At 37.8% G+C, this 19258-nt stretch overlaps 1 protein-coding gene across 2 annotated transcripts; it reads left to right on the forward strand.

The window, feature by feature from the left end:
- The first annotated feature begins 22 nt into the window (after window positions 1-22).
- On the forward strand, window positions 23-18910 carry FIRRM (FIGNL1 interacting regulator of recombination and mitosis). 2 transcript variants are annotated; one of them, XM_075710669.1, is made up of 23 exons: window positions 23-61; window positions 785-873; window positions 2123-2227; window positions 2797-2937; window positions 3955-4117; window positions 4490-4574; window positions 5705-5843; window positions 6352-6432; window positions 7402-7466; window positions 9130-9278; window positions 10221-10329; window positions 10839-11025; window positions 12055-12137; window positions 12507-12558; window positions 12892-12985; window positions 13713-13894; window positions 14582-14704; window positions 15637-15732; window positions 16239-16352; window positions 16791-16895; window positions 17201-17281; window positions 18054-18167; window positions 18470-18910. In XM_075710669.1, exons 1-23 carry the CDS (start codon window positions 25-27, stop codon window positions 18653-18655), a joined length of 2580 nt encoding a protein of 859 aa, XP_075566784.1. In that variant the 5' UTR covers window positions 23-24; the 3' UTR covers window positions 18656-18910. The 2 variants fall into 2 exon arrangements, with proteins under 2 accessions (XP_075566784.1, XP_009486417.2); XM_009488142.2 differs by having other exon boundaries at window positions 12892-12981; window positions 13709-13894.
- The last annotated feature ends 348 nt before the right edge of the window (window positions 18911-19258 follow it).

Below are 19258 nucleotides of genomic sequence, written 5' to 3' on the forward strand. Positions count from 1 at the left end.
GAGTTTCTTTAACGTTTTTACTCCATGTATCAAGAGTCTGAAGAATGGACTGAGCATATTCGTAAGTAGTGACAAAGAAGTGCCTCTTCTTCCTAAGGATCGTTGTATTGCAATTGCATTATAAATTCTGCACTACTTAAAAATACTTCTGCTATAACTAATGACTTTCACGGTCTTCAGCAATCCTGCTGGACCTTGCATGTTACACTAATTGCATGTTGAATGGGCTTTATAAAAGCTCATAAAGAAGCTATGCATGTAAGGCTGCTTTTTCCTTCCCACTACTGATTTTTAGATGCTTCAAAGAAGGGTGCTCTTTTGCTTGTACTTTATTGTCTTTTTGGCCATTATCTTACAGGTGGCAAAACTCTGGTAATAGCTAATAGTGATAAGAAAATGAGGCTGATAGGTAACTGTTTAGGAGTCTTGCTAACATTCACTATTAAGTTGCGTATTAGTGCCAAACAGCAAATCAACTGTGCAACTATTTGCAGTTTGGAATATGGAAAATTCTAGTTCCATGGGCAAAGAATTGTGCTCAGCCTTCAACTAAGCGTAGTCGGGTGTGATGCTATTATTGATGGGTTTATGGATGTTGGAGCTGTTATTGTTACTTGGTTTTTCAGATAATGCGTATGTGGCAAATGTTACATTGCGCCTCTCAAAATCAAATATATCTGTTTCTGCTTAACGCAGTTCTTTGTTTCATCTGGAAGGTAGCTATATATTTCTGATAATCACATGTTGTTTTTCTGTAAGGTTTTATAAATGTTTTGCTTTGCAGGTGTTTTGAGGATCCTGACTGAAATGTTTTTGCCCCATATCAGCCTTGCAGATTTGGAACAAACTTTTTTCTCAAAAGTATTACCTAAGGTATGACAGCTTCAATTAAATGTGGAATTTTCAGTCAGTCCAGTGCTAAAAACCTGCTTAGAATGCAGTGGTTCTTTTTTTGAGGTCTCATGATAGAATTACTGCTTTGGATACAAAACTTGAAATTAAAATTTTACCCTTTAAAAGTTTAACAATTTTGTGTTGCTGGATTGTTTCTGTGTTTGTTACTATTCTTTACAGTGGGGAGAGGATCAAACATATGATGGTCTACTTTCTGTATTCAGTAACAAAATTGGGTTTTATTTCTTTTTGAGAAGATTGGGCTTTTTATAAAATGAGCAAGGTGGAGAATTTTTTTTGTGAGGTAGCTTCTCAGGACAAATAAACTGAGGAACCCAACACGCATATATCATGAATAAACATTGTGATATTTGTGAATAATATAGTGAATAAACTTTTAGACCATACTGGCCTAACATATGTTCTCTTTTGGGATTAAACGATGGATAATTTTGTGTTGTAGTTGTATTAGAATTCTTCAACGTCTACATTTTAACTGAAGTAAAGCAGTGCCAAATTACTGATTTAAGTTTCAGGCCTCAGCTTGTACGTTTTAAGAAGCCTGTAAAAACCACTTGATTTCCATTTACTTTATTTTATGTCCTGCCTGTAGCAAATTTTGGAGATTACAAGAAAAATGGCTCATAAGAGGCATATCCTGAACAAGGATTACTGTACCATACCAGTTTATGTAGTATCCTGCATGTGCCTGGAAGCCACTCGTTGTCTTTGCAGTCTCAGCAGTGACACTCGTAAAATATCCAAGGACCTCAACCAAAGTAGAAATTATTGTTGTTTGTAGGTTATAGACTTATTTCTTTATGTATTCAAATTGTTAATAATAATTCTCAACAAAAAAAACAATTTTTCTGAGTCAAAATTAAAATAGTTTTAAAATGGTGCAGTTTTAACTAAGTAAAAAATCTTTGGTGGGATGAGGTATATATTTCAAGTGAACTAGCTAGGAAGTTTGTTTAACTGATTTTATAAAAAGTAACAGCTAGTATAGCTTCTGTCTGTAATTTGGGAAAACCATAAGATGATTTTTGTTTCTTGATATATCATGATTTATGATTCAAATGCTAGAAAGCATTATTTTCTCCTGTGAGTTATCTCAGTAGCCCAGGACTCTGTGCCAAGGAAGCAAGTACATATAGAATGGTGTTACTATTTGCATGTGTACATTTATAAATAAATAAAATGTTTAAGTTTTGTTTTGTTCTGACAGACTCTGCAGTTATTTGATAACTTGATGTATGAATTATCCAGTGAGGCCAAAGGATTAACCAGCCAGGATACAGGGTTATGCAGTACTGTAAGGAATCTGTTACAGGCAAGTCCCATGAAATAAGTTGTCAAAGAAATGTTTATGTTATTCTTTGGTTTTACCTAAACAGTTAAGAGGTTTTTAGAATGTTTTTGTTGGCTAGTAAGCAGCTGGTTAAAATGTAATTTGAACTCCTGTGCAGCTGAAGTTCAATTAAAATTTTGGGAATGATCTGATTCCATTTAGTGTGTGATGCTAATCAGAATTTAAAACCCCAAAAAATCTCAAATTCTCTAATGCAAATGGAATGTGATTCTCCATATTTAAAGAGTGAATCTGGCACCTATTTATACAGTCACTTTATTCAGCGTTGTAAAATTTTTGCAAATTGGGAACAATAGTCAAAAGAAATATGAAACTTTTCAAAGAGTATATGGTATCAGAGAAGAGGTCTGAAATTGCTTGGTGTTATTTTATGGAGCTTCATTCATCTTTAACAAACTACTCATTTATGCAAATAGCAGTGAACTTCAAATGCCATAAAAATCTATGTGCAATTCAGCTAAGAAAAGATGCTTTTGAAATTATTGCAGGAATGAGAAACATTGATTGTTGTTGTTTATCCTTGCTTCAAGACTATGGTGCAACTGTTGGAAACTCTGACCGGTTGTGTACGATACGTCTGCACACTGCAGGAGTGTGTGCCTCTGGAGAGTATCCGCACCCTTCCATCCTCAGTTCTTTATGTAATAAAGAACACATTTACACACTGCAAGGTAGGTCTTTATTAGAAGGAGAAAAATTCTTATACTGGTTGGCTTTTAGCAAACACTCACTTTGTAAGAAGGTCCTATTTTGAAATAATATTGTTGTCGAGTTGCTATTTTTTTAATTTAAATTTAGTTGTTAAATAGTTCATGGAATGTACTTAGTGCGCAAGTACACAGATGATTTTTCAGCTGTCTGCCCAGAAAATCTGACCTGGTAGTGAGAGGCATAGACCGTGCTGTTTCCATGTTTTGCAGCAATGTCAATTGAACGCTTTGCTTATGAATGTAGGCTCTCTGTGACATCTGTGCGCTTCTGATAGGTGCAGTATTTTGAGAGCTACAAATGGGTACCACAGTGGTGCTCCTTACCTTATTTCTATGCAAGTTCCAAAGTGGATTGAAAGTTGCCATTAAGATCTTTATGTTGGTTACAGTGAGTGGTGTATACCAGTTTCAGATGCAACAGTAATTTCCTCTCCCGCAGTGAAAAATAAAACAGGGTTATCATAAGGACACAATAGCTTTTGGTCAGCCTTCATTTTCACTTTTCAATTTTTCTTTCTTATGGGAACATTTACAGCAGTTTTCCGTGTCAGGACTTGAACTCAGGTGCCATACCTTTATTTAACAATTCTGATTTGAAAGTATTGGGAAATATTTGGAATGCTACTTCCTTTGTTGCTAACCTTGTACCGTTTTGTTGAGAAATACGATCTTGGGTTCATGCATCAAGGCCTAATCCAAAGCCTGCTAAACTCACTAGAGCCGGGCAGACTTCATTAGTTGTCGATGAGGCTGCAGGTGAATAGCATTTTATATTAAGTGAATATTTATTTATATTTAGGGTTGGTATCAGAAGCTACAGATCTGGCTGTGTACTGAGTTAAAAGTAGGTACATCTATGCCTTGTTGGTTTTTCCAGTGAAATGTATGACAAAGCTCTCAGTGTTTTCAGCATGTGAAAAATCAGTCTGTGATTTCTGAACTTTTTTTTTTAAAGCTCTTCTTCCCTGTTTCCTACAGGACAGTGAATCAGTGTACTGTGGGCATCTGCACTTGATTTCTGACCTCCTGCAAGCTATGTTCAAGGAAACTTACTCTCTTCAGAAGCAGCTGATGGAACTTCTTGATATGATTTCCATGGGCTCTGCTTCTACTGAAGATAACATCACAGACATGGTGTCAGGTATATGTGGGTCTTACTCTTTTTTTTGTGTCTCAGTCTTTTTTTCTATAGAGAGTATGTTTGCATTTTTAAAACAGGGTTCTGAGCATGCTCAGTTCCTGCTGTCCTGACCACCCTTTCAGAAAGCAGCATTTTGAAGCTTGAAATATGTCGATTTTTCTCTTGAAACTTTTTCTGTGGGATGGGGCATGTTGTGTAGGTTTGTAGGAAAGGGGCAGCACCTAAGCCCTGAGCTGTTTTCCTGATTTGGTGTCAATGTGGTGGTATTCTGCTAGTGCTTGTGATTGCTGCTATTTTCCTAAGAGAGGAGCATAGCTGTGAACTCATGAATCTGATTTAACTCAGTCATTGCTGTTGTTATTTCGTCCTCAGTAATCCACACTGTGCTGGAGATATGCTCTGTCATTTCCAATATGGACCATGCTCTTCATGCCAATACGTGGAAGTTCATAATCAAGTATGTCACTGAATGGGGTTTATTGTGTCCTGGTTTCAGCTGGGATAGAGTTAATTTTCTTCCTAGTAGCAGGCATAGTGCTGTGTTTTGGATTTAGTAGGAGAACAATGTTGATAACACACTGATGTTTTTAGTTGTTGCTAAGTACTGCTTATGCTAGTCAAGGACTTTTCAGCTTCCCATGCTCTGCCAGGTGCATAAGAAACTGGGAGGGGGCACAGCCAGGATAGTTGATCCAAACTGACCAAAGGGCTATTCCATACCATGTGACGTCATGCTCAGTATATAAACTGGGGGGGGGGTTGGCCTGGGAGCGGCGATCGCTGCTCAGGAGCTGTCTGGGTATCAGTCGGCGGGTGGTGAGCAGTTGCATTGTGCATCACTTGCTTTGTATATTGTTGTATTATTATTAGCATTATTATATTGTTATTATTATCATTACTATTTTACTTTATTTCATTTATTAAACTGTTCTTATCTCAACCCAGGAGTGTTTCTCACTCTTACTCCTCCGATTCTCTCCCCCATCCCATCGGGGTAGGGGGAGTGAGCGAGTGGCTGCATGGTGCTTAGTTGCTGGCTGGGGCTAAACCACAACAATTGTAATATAAACAGACTAATTTTAAATAACCAGCATTTCAATAGCTTTATATTCAGAGTTTCAAATAAAATTGAAATTAGAGAATTCAATGTAGCTATTTAGCTAGTAAGAGAATTTAGAAATCTATTTTAAAACTTAGCTAGTAAGTAGTATTAAAGGCTTTGTCAGTGAAGACAGTTAGGAATCATATGTGAAGAAGTAATAGAAGCTTGACTTTTTGCATTACAATACTGAAGAAATTTGAAACGCTATTGCCTGAATAATCTTAAGAGGCCTGGCCTGCAATTTTGTAGGCATTTTTGGCTTGAATTGTGCTGAATGTGCTTTCATCCTGCCTCTCCTCTGTGTTTCAGTCATGGCAATGAAGAGGGTTGTTCTCTCTACATTTCTGGTTTCGGTGTACGTGGATATTGCACCAATTAGTGTTGTATAAAAACCTAAAGAGAAGAATTAGTTATTTGGATTTGTACTGGCTCATTGCATGATCACTTCTGACACTGAAATATCTGATTATATTCCTATCTTTTAGGCAAAGCCTGAAGCATCATTCTCTGCTGCAGTGCCATCTGAAACACAGTGACATCCTCAGTGGCCTGTGCAAGGACACTCTTCTTTCTTTTAATTTCTGTTTGCAACTGGCTGAGCAAATGAAGATGTCGGAGATACAGGTGAATTAAAAAGCTCTCAAAGCTGCCATTGAACTTGAGGAGGATAAATTCTTTGTGCTGTATTATTGCTTGGAGTGGTTTGGGTTTGTTTTTTTGTGGTTTCTTTTTTGGTTTGTTTTTTTTTTTTTCCCTTACTTCATGTGGTAGGCAGAATACCTTGTTTTTTTTTGAAACCATGTGAAAATGAGGCCCATAACTTTGTTTAGATTGGATGTTTTAGTGAGGTGCTGAAAATAAGTTTCCACCATACTCTGTGGGAATTTTTTTTTGTTTCCTAAACTGACGATATCCCAAGGTCAATCAAAAGATAGTATTTTGATTCTGAATATTGCTATGAAAACATGGAGGCATACTGAAAACTTCTAAAATTTTTCCCCCATAGCTGCAGAGTCTGGAGAGAATCAAGTTTGAAATAGGTTTTGAACAGTTAGCAATCTAACTTTATAAAAACAAAAATATGGTATTACTCTCTATATTAAGTTTTAGAACTGTTTTTCTTTTTGGACAGGAGGGCACTGACCTCAGGCTGTTCCAGAAGACAGTCAAGCTGTGCAGGTTCTTTGCTAATTCCCTTGTACACTACACCAAGGTAGGTTTTAATACTTGAATTCTATGTTAGTATTAAATTTAAGCCTCTGGTCTGCAAATGGAATAATTTTGTACTGCATAATATCTTAACAACTGATGACTATACCATATGGGTGGTATAATTAACATCCATGCATAACCTGCTTGTAGTTCTTCCACCTGTGTATACTCACAAGCCTAAGCAGGATTACTGCTGTGATTTAAGAGAAAAACAAACAAGAATAATAAGCTGTTACAAGCAATGCCACTGAGGTAGATGTCCAGTCTTTATAGACAGCCTTGAGTCAATGCAACAGTAGCTTTATCTGGAAGAATTAAGCAGATTAAACCTGTCGCTAAATTTTCAGAATTGTTGCTTGTTTCAACAATTGGAAACAATGTAGCATTAATAAGAAGACATGCCAGCATACTGTTACTAGCTCTGACACTAACTTCCTGCTCTTTTTCTGGGCCTTTAACTTTGTTGCTGTGCTTTGTTTTTCTCATTATTAGAAGCGATGCTGTAAATCTACCCATTTTAAGAATGTATGTGAAAAAAAATTTGTGCTCTAGGAACAGCAGTGATGTTTGCATCTGTTTTGTCCCATGGGGTAAAAGCAGGGGGGTGGGTTTTTTGGGGGGCACAAGGTAAATAGCATTGTGACAGGATAAAACAGCTTTACAGCATGTATGAGAGCACTTCAGATTTTTGCAGCTCTCTATGGCTGTTACAACTGTACTTGGCAATTCTTTTAAATAAGCTTATAAATGTAATTATTTTACCTACAGTATGCATACACGTAGTGCCATTAATCTTAGGAATACTTTGTTTATTGTTTGCTTTCCACTTCCTTTGTGCTGTGGATTGTTAGAACTCAACCAATTTTTACAGTGTAGTACTTTATGCACCAATATAGCAGAACAGAAAGAAAGTGTATTTAATCATGTATTTTATATTAAAAGTACCATTCAGAATTAATGACTTTTGCAGGAATTTCTTTCTTTCTTCTCTGATTCATGCTCTCAGTTACATCAGCTCTTTCTTCAGATATACGGGTAAGTGAAGTACAAATAAGTGATTATTGATAGTATCTTAACAACTTCATGTTACATTCTTAAAGTTGCAGGTATTTTGAGATATAAAAATACAGTTCTCATTCCAGAGTTGTTCCTTTCTTTTTTTCATGTACAGAAATCTAAAAAAATGTGTTTAATAAATTGGACATTTTTGTGTAGTACCTTAAACCCATTCTTGATCAGTGGTCTGAGTATCCGATATGGACAAGCCACTGACTTTGTCGCAATTGATTATGTCAACATTTCTTAACAACTTATGTGTAGAATATGCAGATTGATTGTCTTGGATGCTTGGGTCTATTTATGTAATTTCATTTGAAAATGCTTGTTCCTAAAGTCAAAGTTCCTGAAGCTAGGATTTGCCCTTCGGTCACCTTGCAACAAAGCGATTAGGCAGAGCTAAAACAGAGGAACGCAGCAGTGCCTTCCACTTTGAAACAAACAGTAGCCTGATGTTAGTCAAATCATGCAAAGTCAAGACAATTCAGAATTACATTCCTTAGTAATCCTAATTCCTTTCTGCTTCATGTATAACAAAACAGCCACACTACTCTTCTTTCTATCTGAAATTCTAGTGAAAGAAAAAAACAAGACTAAATGCAGGTGTCAGCAGCAACAATTTGACAGATTGTTTCAACATTAAGACAAAGGATGGAAACATTTGTCCCGAAGGGAGAGAGGATCAGAAACAGAATATCCTGCAATTTTTCATAGCTTTACTGTTGTGTTTATAGTCTTGTGAAATCTCACAAAAGGACTGTCTGGTTCTCCTGGAAGCAAATGCTTCTTTAATGTTATGCTCATAAAGCTTAACAGTCTGCAAGTGGCTTATTTTTCTTTCAAAAGTTTTGTTCTATTTGCTGCAGTAGTGGGGAAGAATAGGGGAAAGTGGACTTCAAAGTAGAGGGCTGATTTCAGCCATTCTTTCGGAATTTAAACCACGTTCTGTGGCGAGATGTGTGCATGAGTTCACTGCATGTTTCACTGCAAGATTGGGTGGATATTTTTTATGAGTTTCCTCTTCTAACTTTACTTACCTTGTAGATCTTTCTCAAGTGGAAGGTTGTAAACTTTTATTCACTTAGCAAAACTGAGAAGGATTTTTGAGTAGGCAGGTAGCATTTTTATAGTCACTTTATAAGCTGCAAGAGTAGAAGGTTTTCATTTCATGATCTCTTTTGCTTTATTCTCAATCACTTCTTTTTTTCTTTTATTGCCCAGGGTTTTTTCCTCTCCCAAGAAATTGTGGTACCATTTTACTAGCGTCGTGTTAAATCAGTGCTGTCACATTTTTATGACTGTAAAATTGTGTATAAAGGTGTTTTCTTGACATTTTTTGTGATTCAGTATATTTCTTCTTATATATGTTATGTACTTTACATGAATTTTCCGTGAGCTTGTAAGGTTTTCTTTCAGTGTTTCGTAAAATACTGGATTGTGATGCTTAGTTTAAACACTGAATGCAGAGTTGCAACTCTTAGGCTATAACATATTCTGAAATGGGGAGCCTTTTCTGTCTCGTATTTCACAATAACAAGGAAACCATGAATTTGCCTTTTTGTAGTTCTTTTGAAAAGTAATATTACTGAAAATGCTGCTGAGAATATTTAACTTTTTTTTTTTTGTCCCCCCCCCCCCCCAGCAAATTTCCTCCCAGTCTCTATGCTCCAGAGATCTTGGAAGTTCATAGAGATGAAATATCCCGGGTTTTTCTTGTGGCTCTGGATCCTCTCATCAACCAGCTTCTTCCCTTTAGCCCTTTTATGGAGCAAGTGTTAAGCAAAAAGTTAGGTGGGTTTAAAATACAGCTACCACTGCTATAGTACTATGTAAGCATCTTTAAGGGATCAGGATTAATATTTTGACTTTCTGGACCACAAGCAATACTCTGTACTGGTTTGCTTGCCTCTAATTCTTTTGTAAGTACTACGATATAGCCAGTTGCATACTAACTCAGATGAATTTTGTAACAGATAGTTCATGTTGCTGTTGAATGCATCTTTTCCAAAGTACTCACAGTATTAATCTGGTTAACAGAAATCCTATCAATTCTGCTGTTTTGCATAATTTCATTCCACATTTGTCACAAATTTCGAAGTAGGCTGTAATTTTTCTGCTCTTCTGTTGGTGGGGGAAGACAGCTATTTTTCCTAAATTGATTATTTTCTGTGGAAAGTAGAATGCCTTGATATGAAAAATGATCAGCTTTTTGTCATTTCTGCCCTGACCAACATGTCATAATTCTGAGATAGCTGTGCTACCTCTTGGGAGATACGGTGTGAGCATCAGTTGCTCCTTTTGTCTCTGTTGGCTGGTCTTGCTTCTCTCCCACGTGTGCACTCTGGCCTTGTGATTATCCTGACACACTCAGAAGAAAACTTTGTGTTTTCAGTGTTTGAGGCATCCAGTGCTTTCAAGGAGACTGGAAGCGTGAGGCACCCAGATTGTAACTACTTTGCAGCATGTTGCAGTGACAGTTCAGAACTGGAATATTTTATTTAGCTTTTATCTGAAATAGTATATTGCATTTATTTTTCACTTCAAACATAATGTTCATGACGAAACAGTCTTTTTTTTCTAGCTGTGTCTGTAAGTGATTTTTTTGATTGTTTTACTGGGAACTTTTATGTTTCACCAGTTGTTCATCGTTTGTCACTTGCTTAAAAGCCAGTTTACACACATGATATATTTACCAGGGCAACTAGCATTATATTTTTAAAAAAACTTCTACAGGTCTCCCCCCTGAGCAGCAGCTGCCCCAGTGTCTTGTCCTGATTACCATAATGGACAAGCTGTCCTCTCAGCCTGAAGAAGTGCAAACTCTCTGGAACACAGGAAAAAGGTACTAAAAAGGTTTTCACTCTAATTCTTCACCACAGCAATCAGTCTATATGGGCAAACAGCAGGGCTCAGTTGCTGAGGTTTCCCTTGCAATCAAACAGTAAAATTTGTCAGACTCTGTAGATTTACATCCTTACGCTGAGAAAAACAGGACCTGATGTTCAGTGTTTTAGGAGTGAAGGATACAGAGCCAGAGATGTCTTTGTTTTTCCAGGAAAGGAATGGTATTTAGACTACTTCCAGGATAAGAAGAGGGATATATAATTTGTTGATACTTCACTGAGTCAGAATCTTGCGTTTTTATGCCTGAACCTTCTAATAATTACCTGAATTCATAAAAGAGGAAGGTAGTCAGGAAGGTAGATCTAATGTAAAAGCACTGAAGTTATTTCCACTGTTTCCGGTCAGAGACAAAGATTCTGTACTACAGATGTTTGAGGATTTGGGATTTGCATATCTGTAACCCGACCGTTTTTCTTTTTGTTTTGTTTTTGTTTTTTACCCTTGCAGCCTGTCTTTGTTTTCAGCTCTCTTCTTCAGTTTCCAGCAATGTTCTGGCGAGCTTTCTCTCCCTGTTTGTTTGCCAGAGGTGATCAGTACAGGACAGGCAGCAGTTCCCATCACCCTGTATCACTATGTCTGCGTCCACCTGTGCTCCTTCATTGCTTCCACACTCCCATCACACTTTCCTCAGCTGGTAAGATTGTTTTTTGGTTATCATCTCTTCAGCTGCTGTGATGCATAGGTACTATTTAAAAAAGAATAGTACTAGCTCTAAAGAGATGCTTAGGTATGAAGTGGTTCTGTAGAAAGCAACAATGATACAGTTACGTGACTGGAGTTCAGTTATACAGCAAATGTCACTTGTGGAAAAGGGGAAAATAAAGCTTCATGCAAGTTCTTGGGAACCTCAGTGGTGTTGGAAATTTTTGTTCTCTTGGGGCGGGGGGGTGTCAAGTTGTTATAAAAGTTCAGTACTTGCTTTTATGCAGTATTCAAGCTGTATTAACTTTACGTGGCTTTCTTAGTCTATACTGTGAAGTAATGAAGTGGCATTTAATATTTTGAGTAGATTATATCGTGATTCCCGCTAAGAACATACCATAAAATGGTAATAAGCAAATTTTTCTATTTCAGAGGAGTATTCTAGGCTTTGATTAATGTTATATAATGTTTTAAAAGTTTTTCACTTTTTACTGCACATAGACAAAAGAACCTCTAGATAAAGGTAAACCTTTATAAAGGTAAGAGTGGTCGCAAAATTTATAGCTGTAATTTAGTGTGGTTTTTTTCTGAATGCTACATTCCTCTTTCAGACAAAATTTGCATTCCTAAAAGAGGAAGAGGTTTTATTTGGTTTTCAGTAAGCTGCCAATAAAGCTAGCAAGAAAATTGTCAATACATTGGTTTAAAATTTTAAAAATTTTTTTTCATAAAAGTTGCCTTGCGAAGAAGGGATGCACATGATGAAATGTTTTGAAAAGTGAAGGATCCTCAGCCCTTTGAAATGAATGTATATGTACATTCAAAAGTACGTAAAACTAAAGGTGTAGCTGCTCCTTTGATGGTGTAGTTGAATATAGAGTATGAAAATGAGTTTTTAAAACATTTTAAATTTGATAAGCTGAAACTTTTATTAGGCTTTATGCTAATTAGTGGAGTAAAAGTAATAGTAAGCCTCCAGTCTGTTTCGGTGTGAATTTACACATATATGTTTTCTCCTCAGGAGTATGCTCTGCTGGATGCTGTGCTGGGTTCTAGTATGATCACATCTCTGCTAGCAATGGACTCATGGTGCTTCCTTGCCCGGTAAGATGTTTTTATTACAGGTCAAGCAGGTTTTCCACAGATCCAGTTAGTTCTGTTGTACATAATTCCTTGAGAGAGACTTTTTTTAAAGACTAAGTTGTCCCAGAATTAGATTCTTTTCAGATACAGAGCGTATTTTGAAAATGAGGAGCAGAAATGGCTTAGCCATTTTTAGATTCATGCAAGTAAGGGGAACATACCTTTTCTGTTGTTTAACAATTGGTTTTTTTGGAATGGTGTTCTCAAGTAAATTGTGTCTGTGCATATCAAGTTAGAGGAAATGGCCATCTCTCAGACAAGATTTATAATAGTCTGTAAAAGAGTAGGAAGTACAGACTCACAAGCCTCTGTCTCTCTGTCACATTCCAGGTATGGAACAGCTGAACTGTGTGCTCACCACGTTGTTGTGATTGCCCACTTGGTAAGAAGCACAGTAATGTTTGCAATTTGGCACCAGTTTTAATCCTAGTTCTACTGGCAGACTTTCTAAATGACCAAAGACAGGAGTTTCGTCTTTTTCCAAATCCAAAAATGAGATTGTTTTAATTCCTCAAATTGGGTTAATAATTAGCAAAAGCAGTATTTTGAAACTATAAAGAAATATGCCTAGTATTTCCAACATGTCCTGCATTGTTTTATTTAGTGTTACTGCTGTGATCCCACATAACAAATCTCAGAACATTCTGTATAGAATTTATTTGCCGAGTGGTGGTTTTTTTCTTAATTAGATGCATTTCCTGTTTTCCTAATTCAGATAAAGTCTTGGCCCAGTGACTGTTACCAGGTCTCTGCCTTGGGTGTTCTGCTGAGGCGTATGCTGTTCTTGATGGCTCCAGATCATCAGGCAAGTATAGCACCAGCATCTTCTGTCTTTAATAGAAGAGATTTAAAAAAGTAGCCTGTATTTAAAAGATCCTCTTTCAGTTCTTCAGAAATGGCAGGATGTTGAGTGCTCGCTTGCTGTACTTGATATTGTACTTGATATTACTTTGTCATAGTGGATCCTAATTTGTGCAGATGTGCTCTTTAATAAAAACAAAGGCACATACACCTTTCTAAGAGTGGTCTTACTGGGTGGCAATTAAGTCCTTTTTTGACTTAAGTATGAAAACGGCACATCCCCCAGATTTGCTGAAACTGTATGTCCTGTCACTGCATCTGCAACTGGTATTCGTGAGTGTTCTCATGTCATCAGATATAAAGAGTAGTATCCTTTCCTGTCAGTGCCTCTCTATACACCTCAGAGAGGCTAAAGCCTTTTCTTCTACTTGCTAGGGCCATTGCTTCGAGCAGCTGAAGTTGCTTAATCATTCTGATGTCCTATATGTGACAAGGGCACATATAGGACACATATGACACATATGTCACATATATGTGACAAGGTGGCAGTTTTATAAGGTTTTTATATAAAAAGATGGATTTTATTTAAAGGAAAGGTTTTACAGGTTGGGGTTTTTTTTTAATGTAGTATTGCTAAAGCAAACTAGTAGTACATTTTGGTTTCTCAGCTTTCTGACAGGTTATCAAATTGTCTTCTGGTCTGTTTAGTTCCTATTAACTTTTGTTTGCAGGTAGAATTTGCTCATAAGTTTCTTCCAGAAGAGGAGGAGAACTTGGCTGTGTGGCAGCACATATCCCTCAAGGCCCTGAATCCTGATCATAGGAAACGAGTGGCACGTCAGCTCTGTCTGGCAGGGCTTGCACAGTGCAGGCGATGGCTGAATAGCAGGCGTGCTTTGGGAGAACTCCGACCTGTGGTAAAGGAGACTTAGTTCTCTTTGTAAAAATGTGTGAACTCTGACTTTCCAAGCTATAAGGATTCTGTTGCTGTCACCTCAATTCTATTTTCCTGTGTGTTGCACAGCTTTTTTCTATGCCTAACTGGCAAATGCGTGAGCAAGAATTCTCATTTTAATATTTTCTTTTAGTACGTAGCACCTTAGGACCCTCTACTCTGCGGGTGATGATAGTGGAGGTCATGTGGTTTATTAGCTATTCTAGTTGTTTGCTCTTTGCGTGAGCAGATGTATTTTTCTTTAGAATTTCTGATTTATACTATGTCATACAATTACTTTTAAGTTTTAAAGTCCTGGCTGTTTTTATGTGGCATCAAATCTGAAAGATGCTCACTGGGGTCCTTGGCAAAGGAGAGGAGCGTGAGAAATCAGAGACTTCCACATGAAGTATCTGCTGCCAGCTTTTGCTTGCCAATGCAACTAATGACTACAGCACCGTGTGAAACTCACAGAAGTAACGGATGATTTCCTCACTTTGGAAGCTTTATTGGCCAGTGGCCTGGTGGATTAGCTGTACTGTACTGCTGACACAGCACATTGGGCTTCTTGCCATCTTGTATCATTTTCGATGTTTGATATGAGCCTGGGATTTTGGTTTGTTTTACATGTAGGTTTTTTTGGTCCTACTTACATGTTTTTTCCTACTAGAATACTGCCCTTTCTGTCCTGCTGGCTGCCTACAATTTTGCTGGTGACACTCTGGAGGCAGAACTTCAGGCATCTATCTTGGGAGTGCTCGGTCAGTTCTGGACTTTACTCCAGGCTAAGCAAGTAAGAGAATTTGCTGCTCCAATGGTGAAAGCATGATGTCTTTGAGAGGCTGGTGCTGTTTCATTATGTGTTTGTTACTAAGTTGTTTTACTTGGATTGGACCATTTCTGTAAAGCAAAGTGTAACTGTTCTGCCCATCTGCTGTCAGCTGGTTTATATATTAGGCAGGCGTGTGCTCTGGGAAGTGGAATTTGAATTTTCCTGAATGTTCCATATATTGGCTCCTTTGCTACTCCATCTGTTACTCAGTGTCAGATTCAGACTTGCTTAACGAGAAGTCTGAAATACCTCATTCTGATTCATACCAGTTACAAATTTGGCCTATTTTAAATGTTCATTAGTATGTGAACGAAACTCATGGTGATTTAATTAGTACATAGCTTAGCACATGAAAACCCATAGAGCTAGTAACCTTCCTCCATTATTTGTGAACAAGGGGGTAAGGTGATTCCCTTGCGACTGTATACCTGTCCACGTCTGCAACTGCAGTAAAGAAAAAAGCATTGTCATGGTTCATCCTCTGGATAAAAAAAAAGGAAGTTTGAGAGTGAGGGTGAAGAAGAGCCAACAATGTGCCCCTTCAGAGGTCTCTTCCAACCTCAGCCATTCTGTGAAGACATTTGGCAACTGATAAATGAAAAGAAATAGTTCAGATAACCTTTAGCTGCTTATATTAGTGAGTGGAGGAAGGTGATGGGGGATAAGAGATATTCTTAATAAAAATCAAAGAAAAGGGTCTTGTAAAATATGACTACCTAGAAATACTGATATGATTATTGTAATATTTTCTTCTGCTGCTTGCAATGTGTTATGTTATGTGTGTGAAGTTAGGCTAAGAATTTTGGAATGCTACTGTAACTTTAAATTCTTTCTTAAGTAGTTATTCCATAAGCTAAAGCACAATGTTACTAATACCTTGTGATCTGTTGAAGGTCTCAGAAGAGCCATGTCTCCAGCAGACACTGTGTTTATTACTTCACCTTTTGGAATTTTTCATCCAAGCATTAGATGCTCAACTGATTACTCAGGTAAAAAAAAACAAACCAAAACAAAAACCAAAACCCAAAACAAACAAAAAACCCCACCAAAAAAACCAAAAACGCCAAAACAAAACCTACTTATCAATAATTTACTGCATGAAAACCAAGTTCTCTGTGATTTACTGAAATCTCCAATGAGTTATTTCATGGTCTGGCCTTCTCTTAACACATGGAGGTTCCTAGTTTTATTTCTTCCTTGATTACTTTCCTGGTCTTTAAACCAAGTATATGCCACTTTGGTTAACATTGCTTTTGAGAATCCTGTTACTCTGTAAGATAATTGAGATGTATGGATATGCTATAGACCGCACTTACTTCTTTCTAAAATGCACACTGCAGCTTTATTCTAGCCAGTTTTATTCAAGGTGTAGCACACCTCCTTTTGTTTTCAGTCCAGTTTTCCAAAATCAATGTCCTCAGATTTAAAGATGAGACAGAACAGTTTTCACCTGCAGTCTGTTCGATGGAGCTTCATTGGGGTTTGCCTTCTGCAGGTATTTGCACTGCAGTCTTCCCTTTTCCAGTTGAATCCCCCAGATCACGTTCGTCTAGCGATGGTGGATTTTCTGTCTTCTATGGGAAAGGTGTTTATACCACAAGAAGCACAGGTAAATATAATTGTGACCTTATTTAGATAATCTTCAGTCTTTTGATGAAAAGATGTGCTATTTATTTAAATATAAAGTTAAAGCATCAAGTTCATCAAATACATACAGGAGTGCCATGACATAGTCATCTGGAAGACTTATTAATGGTCTATGACAGTTATTTTTTCATCGAGACATGCTGAGTACAAGTAAGATGCTTGGTTTATTCATCTGCTTGTTGCTTCTCACCAGTTAGAAAGGACTGACATTTGAACCTCCAAGAAGGAATAAAACACGTCACTTCCCTTACAGTGTTGGTTTTGCCAGACAGGGCAGCAGCACTCTCGCATTTCGCAAACCTGTCCCTTGACCTTAGAGCGATTCTTTAATAAAAAATCATAATGGTAAGGTATGCACAACTAACTTTTTGGAACTGATAGCTCTTTGTTTCTCTTTCAGAGGCAAGTTGTACCCCAGTTGTCGTGTTTGTTTGCTTCTCTGCTAGCTGACCAGACCTGGCTGATTCATCAGCACGCATTGGAGGCATTCACACATTTTGCAGAGGTAAGCATAGCAGAACTCTGGATGCATGTATTTGGCTCTGTTAACTTTTATTGTACAGAAATTCTTCCGTCTTAAACGTTTGCTGCTCTTCACTGACCAATTTGGATCTTGGTATTACAGATGCTATCACACATCAAAAGTAATGAGGGCTAATGCAGTTATAAGTGATTGCAGAAGCTGGAAGTTAAAGAAAATTAAGCGTATGTTGCAACAAGGAAGGGATTGTGACAGAAACATTTTTTACTTTGCCTATTCCTTTGTTAATATGAATGTACTAAGCAACTATTACTCAACATTTTTGACAGGAAACAAGCCATGAAGATGTTGTTCCTCAGTGCCTTAATTCTGAAGAAACTAAGAACAAAGTTGTTAGCTTTCTGGCTAAGGTATGCTGTTGAACCATTTTACTGCTTTCTCAGTTGATGATGTACAAGTCCATAATAAGCTGTCCACTGCCTGTGTCTTTACACATGCATCATCTGCATGGCAAATAAATAATTAAGTTTAAAATAAATTGTTCTGTTAACTGGGATCTAGTTGAACTTTTCTACTTGCTTTAATCAGCAGAATTAACAACTGCCATTCCTATGCATGCTGCTCTTCCAGTACTTCCCAACTTTGATTTAAATGCTTTGCTTTTCCTTCCTTGGGAAAAAAAAAACAAACCCCAAACTTCTCTGCTTACAACAATAACTGTGCGATTTAATTTATCTGTTACAAATGGAATGATGAAATCCCTGTCTTTTTGTGATTTCTTTCCCTGTTTCTCTTGGATCAGTTTCTGGAAGTTAAATGAACATGTGTGAAACATCTTAGTCCTTTTTGCCTGTTAGAAAAAATTCTCTGAAGAGCAGATGGCTATTCATTCAGACCACAGACAAGGGAAAAGAGGGGGTGTAATCTAAGGGCTATCTGGATGAGCAGTTTTTGACAAGCAGATAATGAGCAATAGAACTGATAGCTGCCAGTAATGCTACACCAAAGTTGTTGTAGATAACTTCAATCTCCTGCTCAGAAGAGTGTGTGAGAAATTACTCAATTGGAACTGCATGTTAAGATCTCTCCCTCCTTCCCCCTTGTTCTGGCATACAAATTGAGCCTATGAAGGCTGGTAATGCTGCCTTGGTTTAGTTACCTCTCCTGTGGCTTTCTCCCTAGACGAGGCAAGTAGAAGAGACAACAGAAGCACGAACAGAACGCATGAAACAAGAAAGGATTACCTGCAGTGCACAGTTTATGAAAATGGCAGGAGAACTGGAGCCAACAGGAGAGGTATGTGCACTTCTGTAAACTGTGTGGGCTCTGCTGTCAATTTCTGTCAGTTCTGGGAAGTATCTAAAGAGGTTCAAAATGGTCTTGCTGCCCTTCATGTTCTAGGAAAAAAGGTCATGTGCACTCCTGGCCCTTAATATTATACCTGAATGCTCTGTACTGCCTGCCAGTCGGCAAGAACTCTTACAAGGCAAGGGAATCTCTTACGGGTCTTCATCGAAGGGTTTTCTTGCATTTGGATGAAGACTGATCACTTATGTAGAGCATTATAAATGATGTCTCATGTTTACTTAAATCTGCAGCCTCTGGCAAAAAGAGCATGTCACCCACCCTCTGAGGAGCAGTATAAGTCAGCAGTAGGCACGATGGAGGGGGCAGTGGAGGCTGTGAAGCTGCTGCTCGGGAAAGGGTCACCCCCTGCTTGGCTTGCAGTGAAACTGGAGGCTCTACAGACAGCTATAGGCATCCTCAGAGACAGTGTACGGTAAGGTGCGCAACAGGTTTTAGAGACAATAAAACCCCTCAGCTCCCTGTTCTGAGGGAAGAGATGCCTTTGTACCATGATTGCTGGAGAAGAAAATACTGTGACACAGGGCGATGGTCTATGGTACTGCTGGGTCTCAGTTAATAGGCCAAAATGAACTGAGGTGTGAGATGTTGGCCTGTCTTTCATAATAAGTGGCTGGAAGGACTGATGTATTTTAATGGACACTGTGGTGCGTCTGAGCTGTCATTTTGTACATTGTCAATGTACATTGTAGCTTGTTCTTCTAAGCTATTGTATGATGATAAATGTTTCATGACATTGTATTTTGAATACAAAGATGTGTCAATCTGTTGTAAAAGTAAGTTACCTTTGTTCCTGTCACATACAGGTGACCAGGCAGTAGGTGTTGTTATCTCAATTTTAAAATACACTCAAGAGTAACAATTTGAGACTCTATATGGTTCTTTGAACATACCTCTGCTGCTGGTTCCATTCCACACTAGGGTCATCTTTTAAAAATAATCTTTATTGGTCACAGTTAAGAGCAGAAAGAATGCAGTGCTTAAGCAGTTTGTGTGAATGCTTCTTCACTACACAGTTCCTA

This window comes from Pelecanus crispus, chromosome 5 (genome assembly GCF_030463565.1).
Source record: "Pelecanus crispus isolate bPelCri1 chromosome 5, bPelCri1.pri, whole genome shotgun sequence".
In the NCBI taxonomy this organism is placed as follows: domain Eukaryota; kingdom Metazoa; phylum Chordata; class Aves; order Pelecaniformes; family Pelecanidae; genus Pelecanus; species Pelecanus crispus.

Bases quoted from the DNA above. Each gene is read 5' to 3' on its own strand.
- FIRRM (XM_075710669.1), top strand. From the start codon at position 25: ATGTATCAAGAGTCTGAAGAATGGACTGAGCATATTC. The intron at 5,844-6,351 runs GTGAATTAAAAA...CTTTTTGGACAG, and splicing joins TGAAGATGTCGGAGATACAG to GAGGGCACTGACCTCAGGCT. The intron at 13,895-14,581 runs GTAAAGGAGACT...TTTTCCTACTAG, and splicing joins TGGGAGAACTCCGACCTGTG to AATACTGCCCTTTCTGTCCT.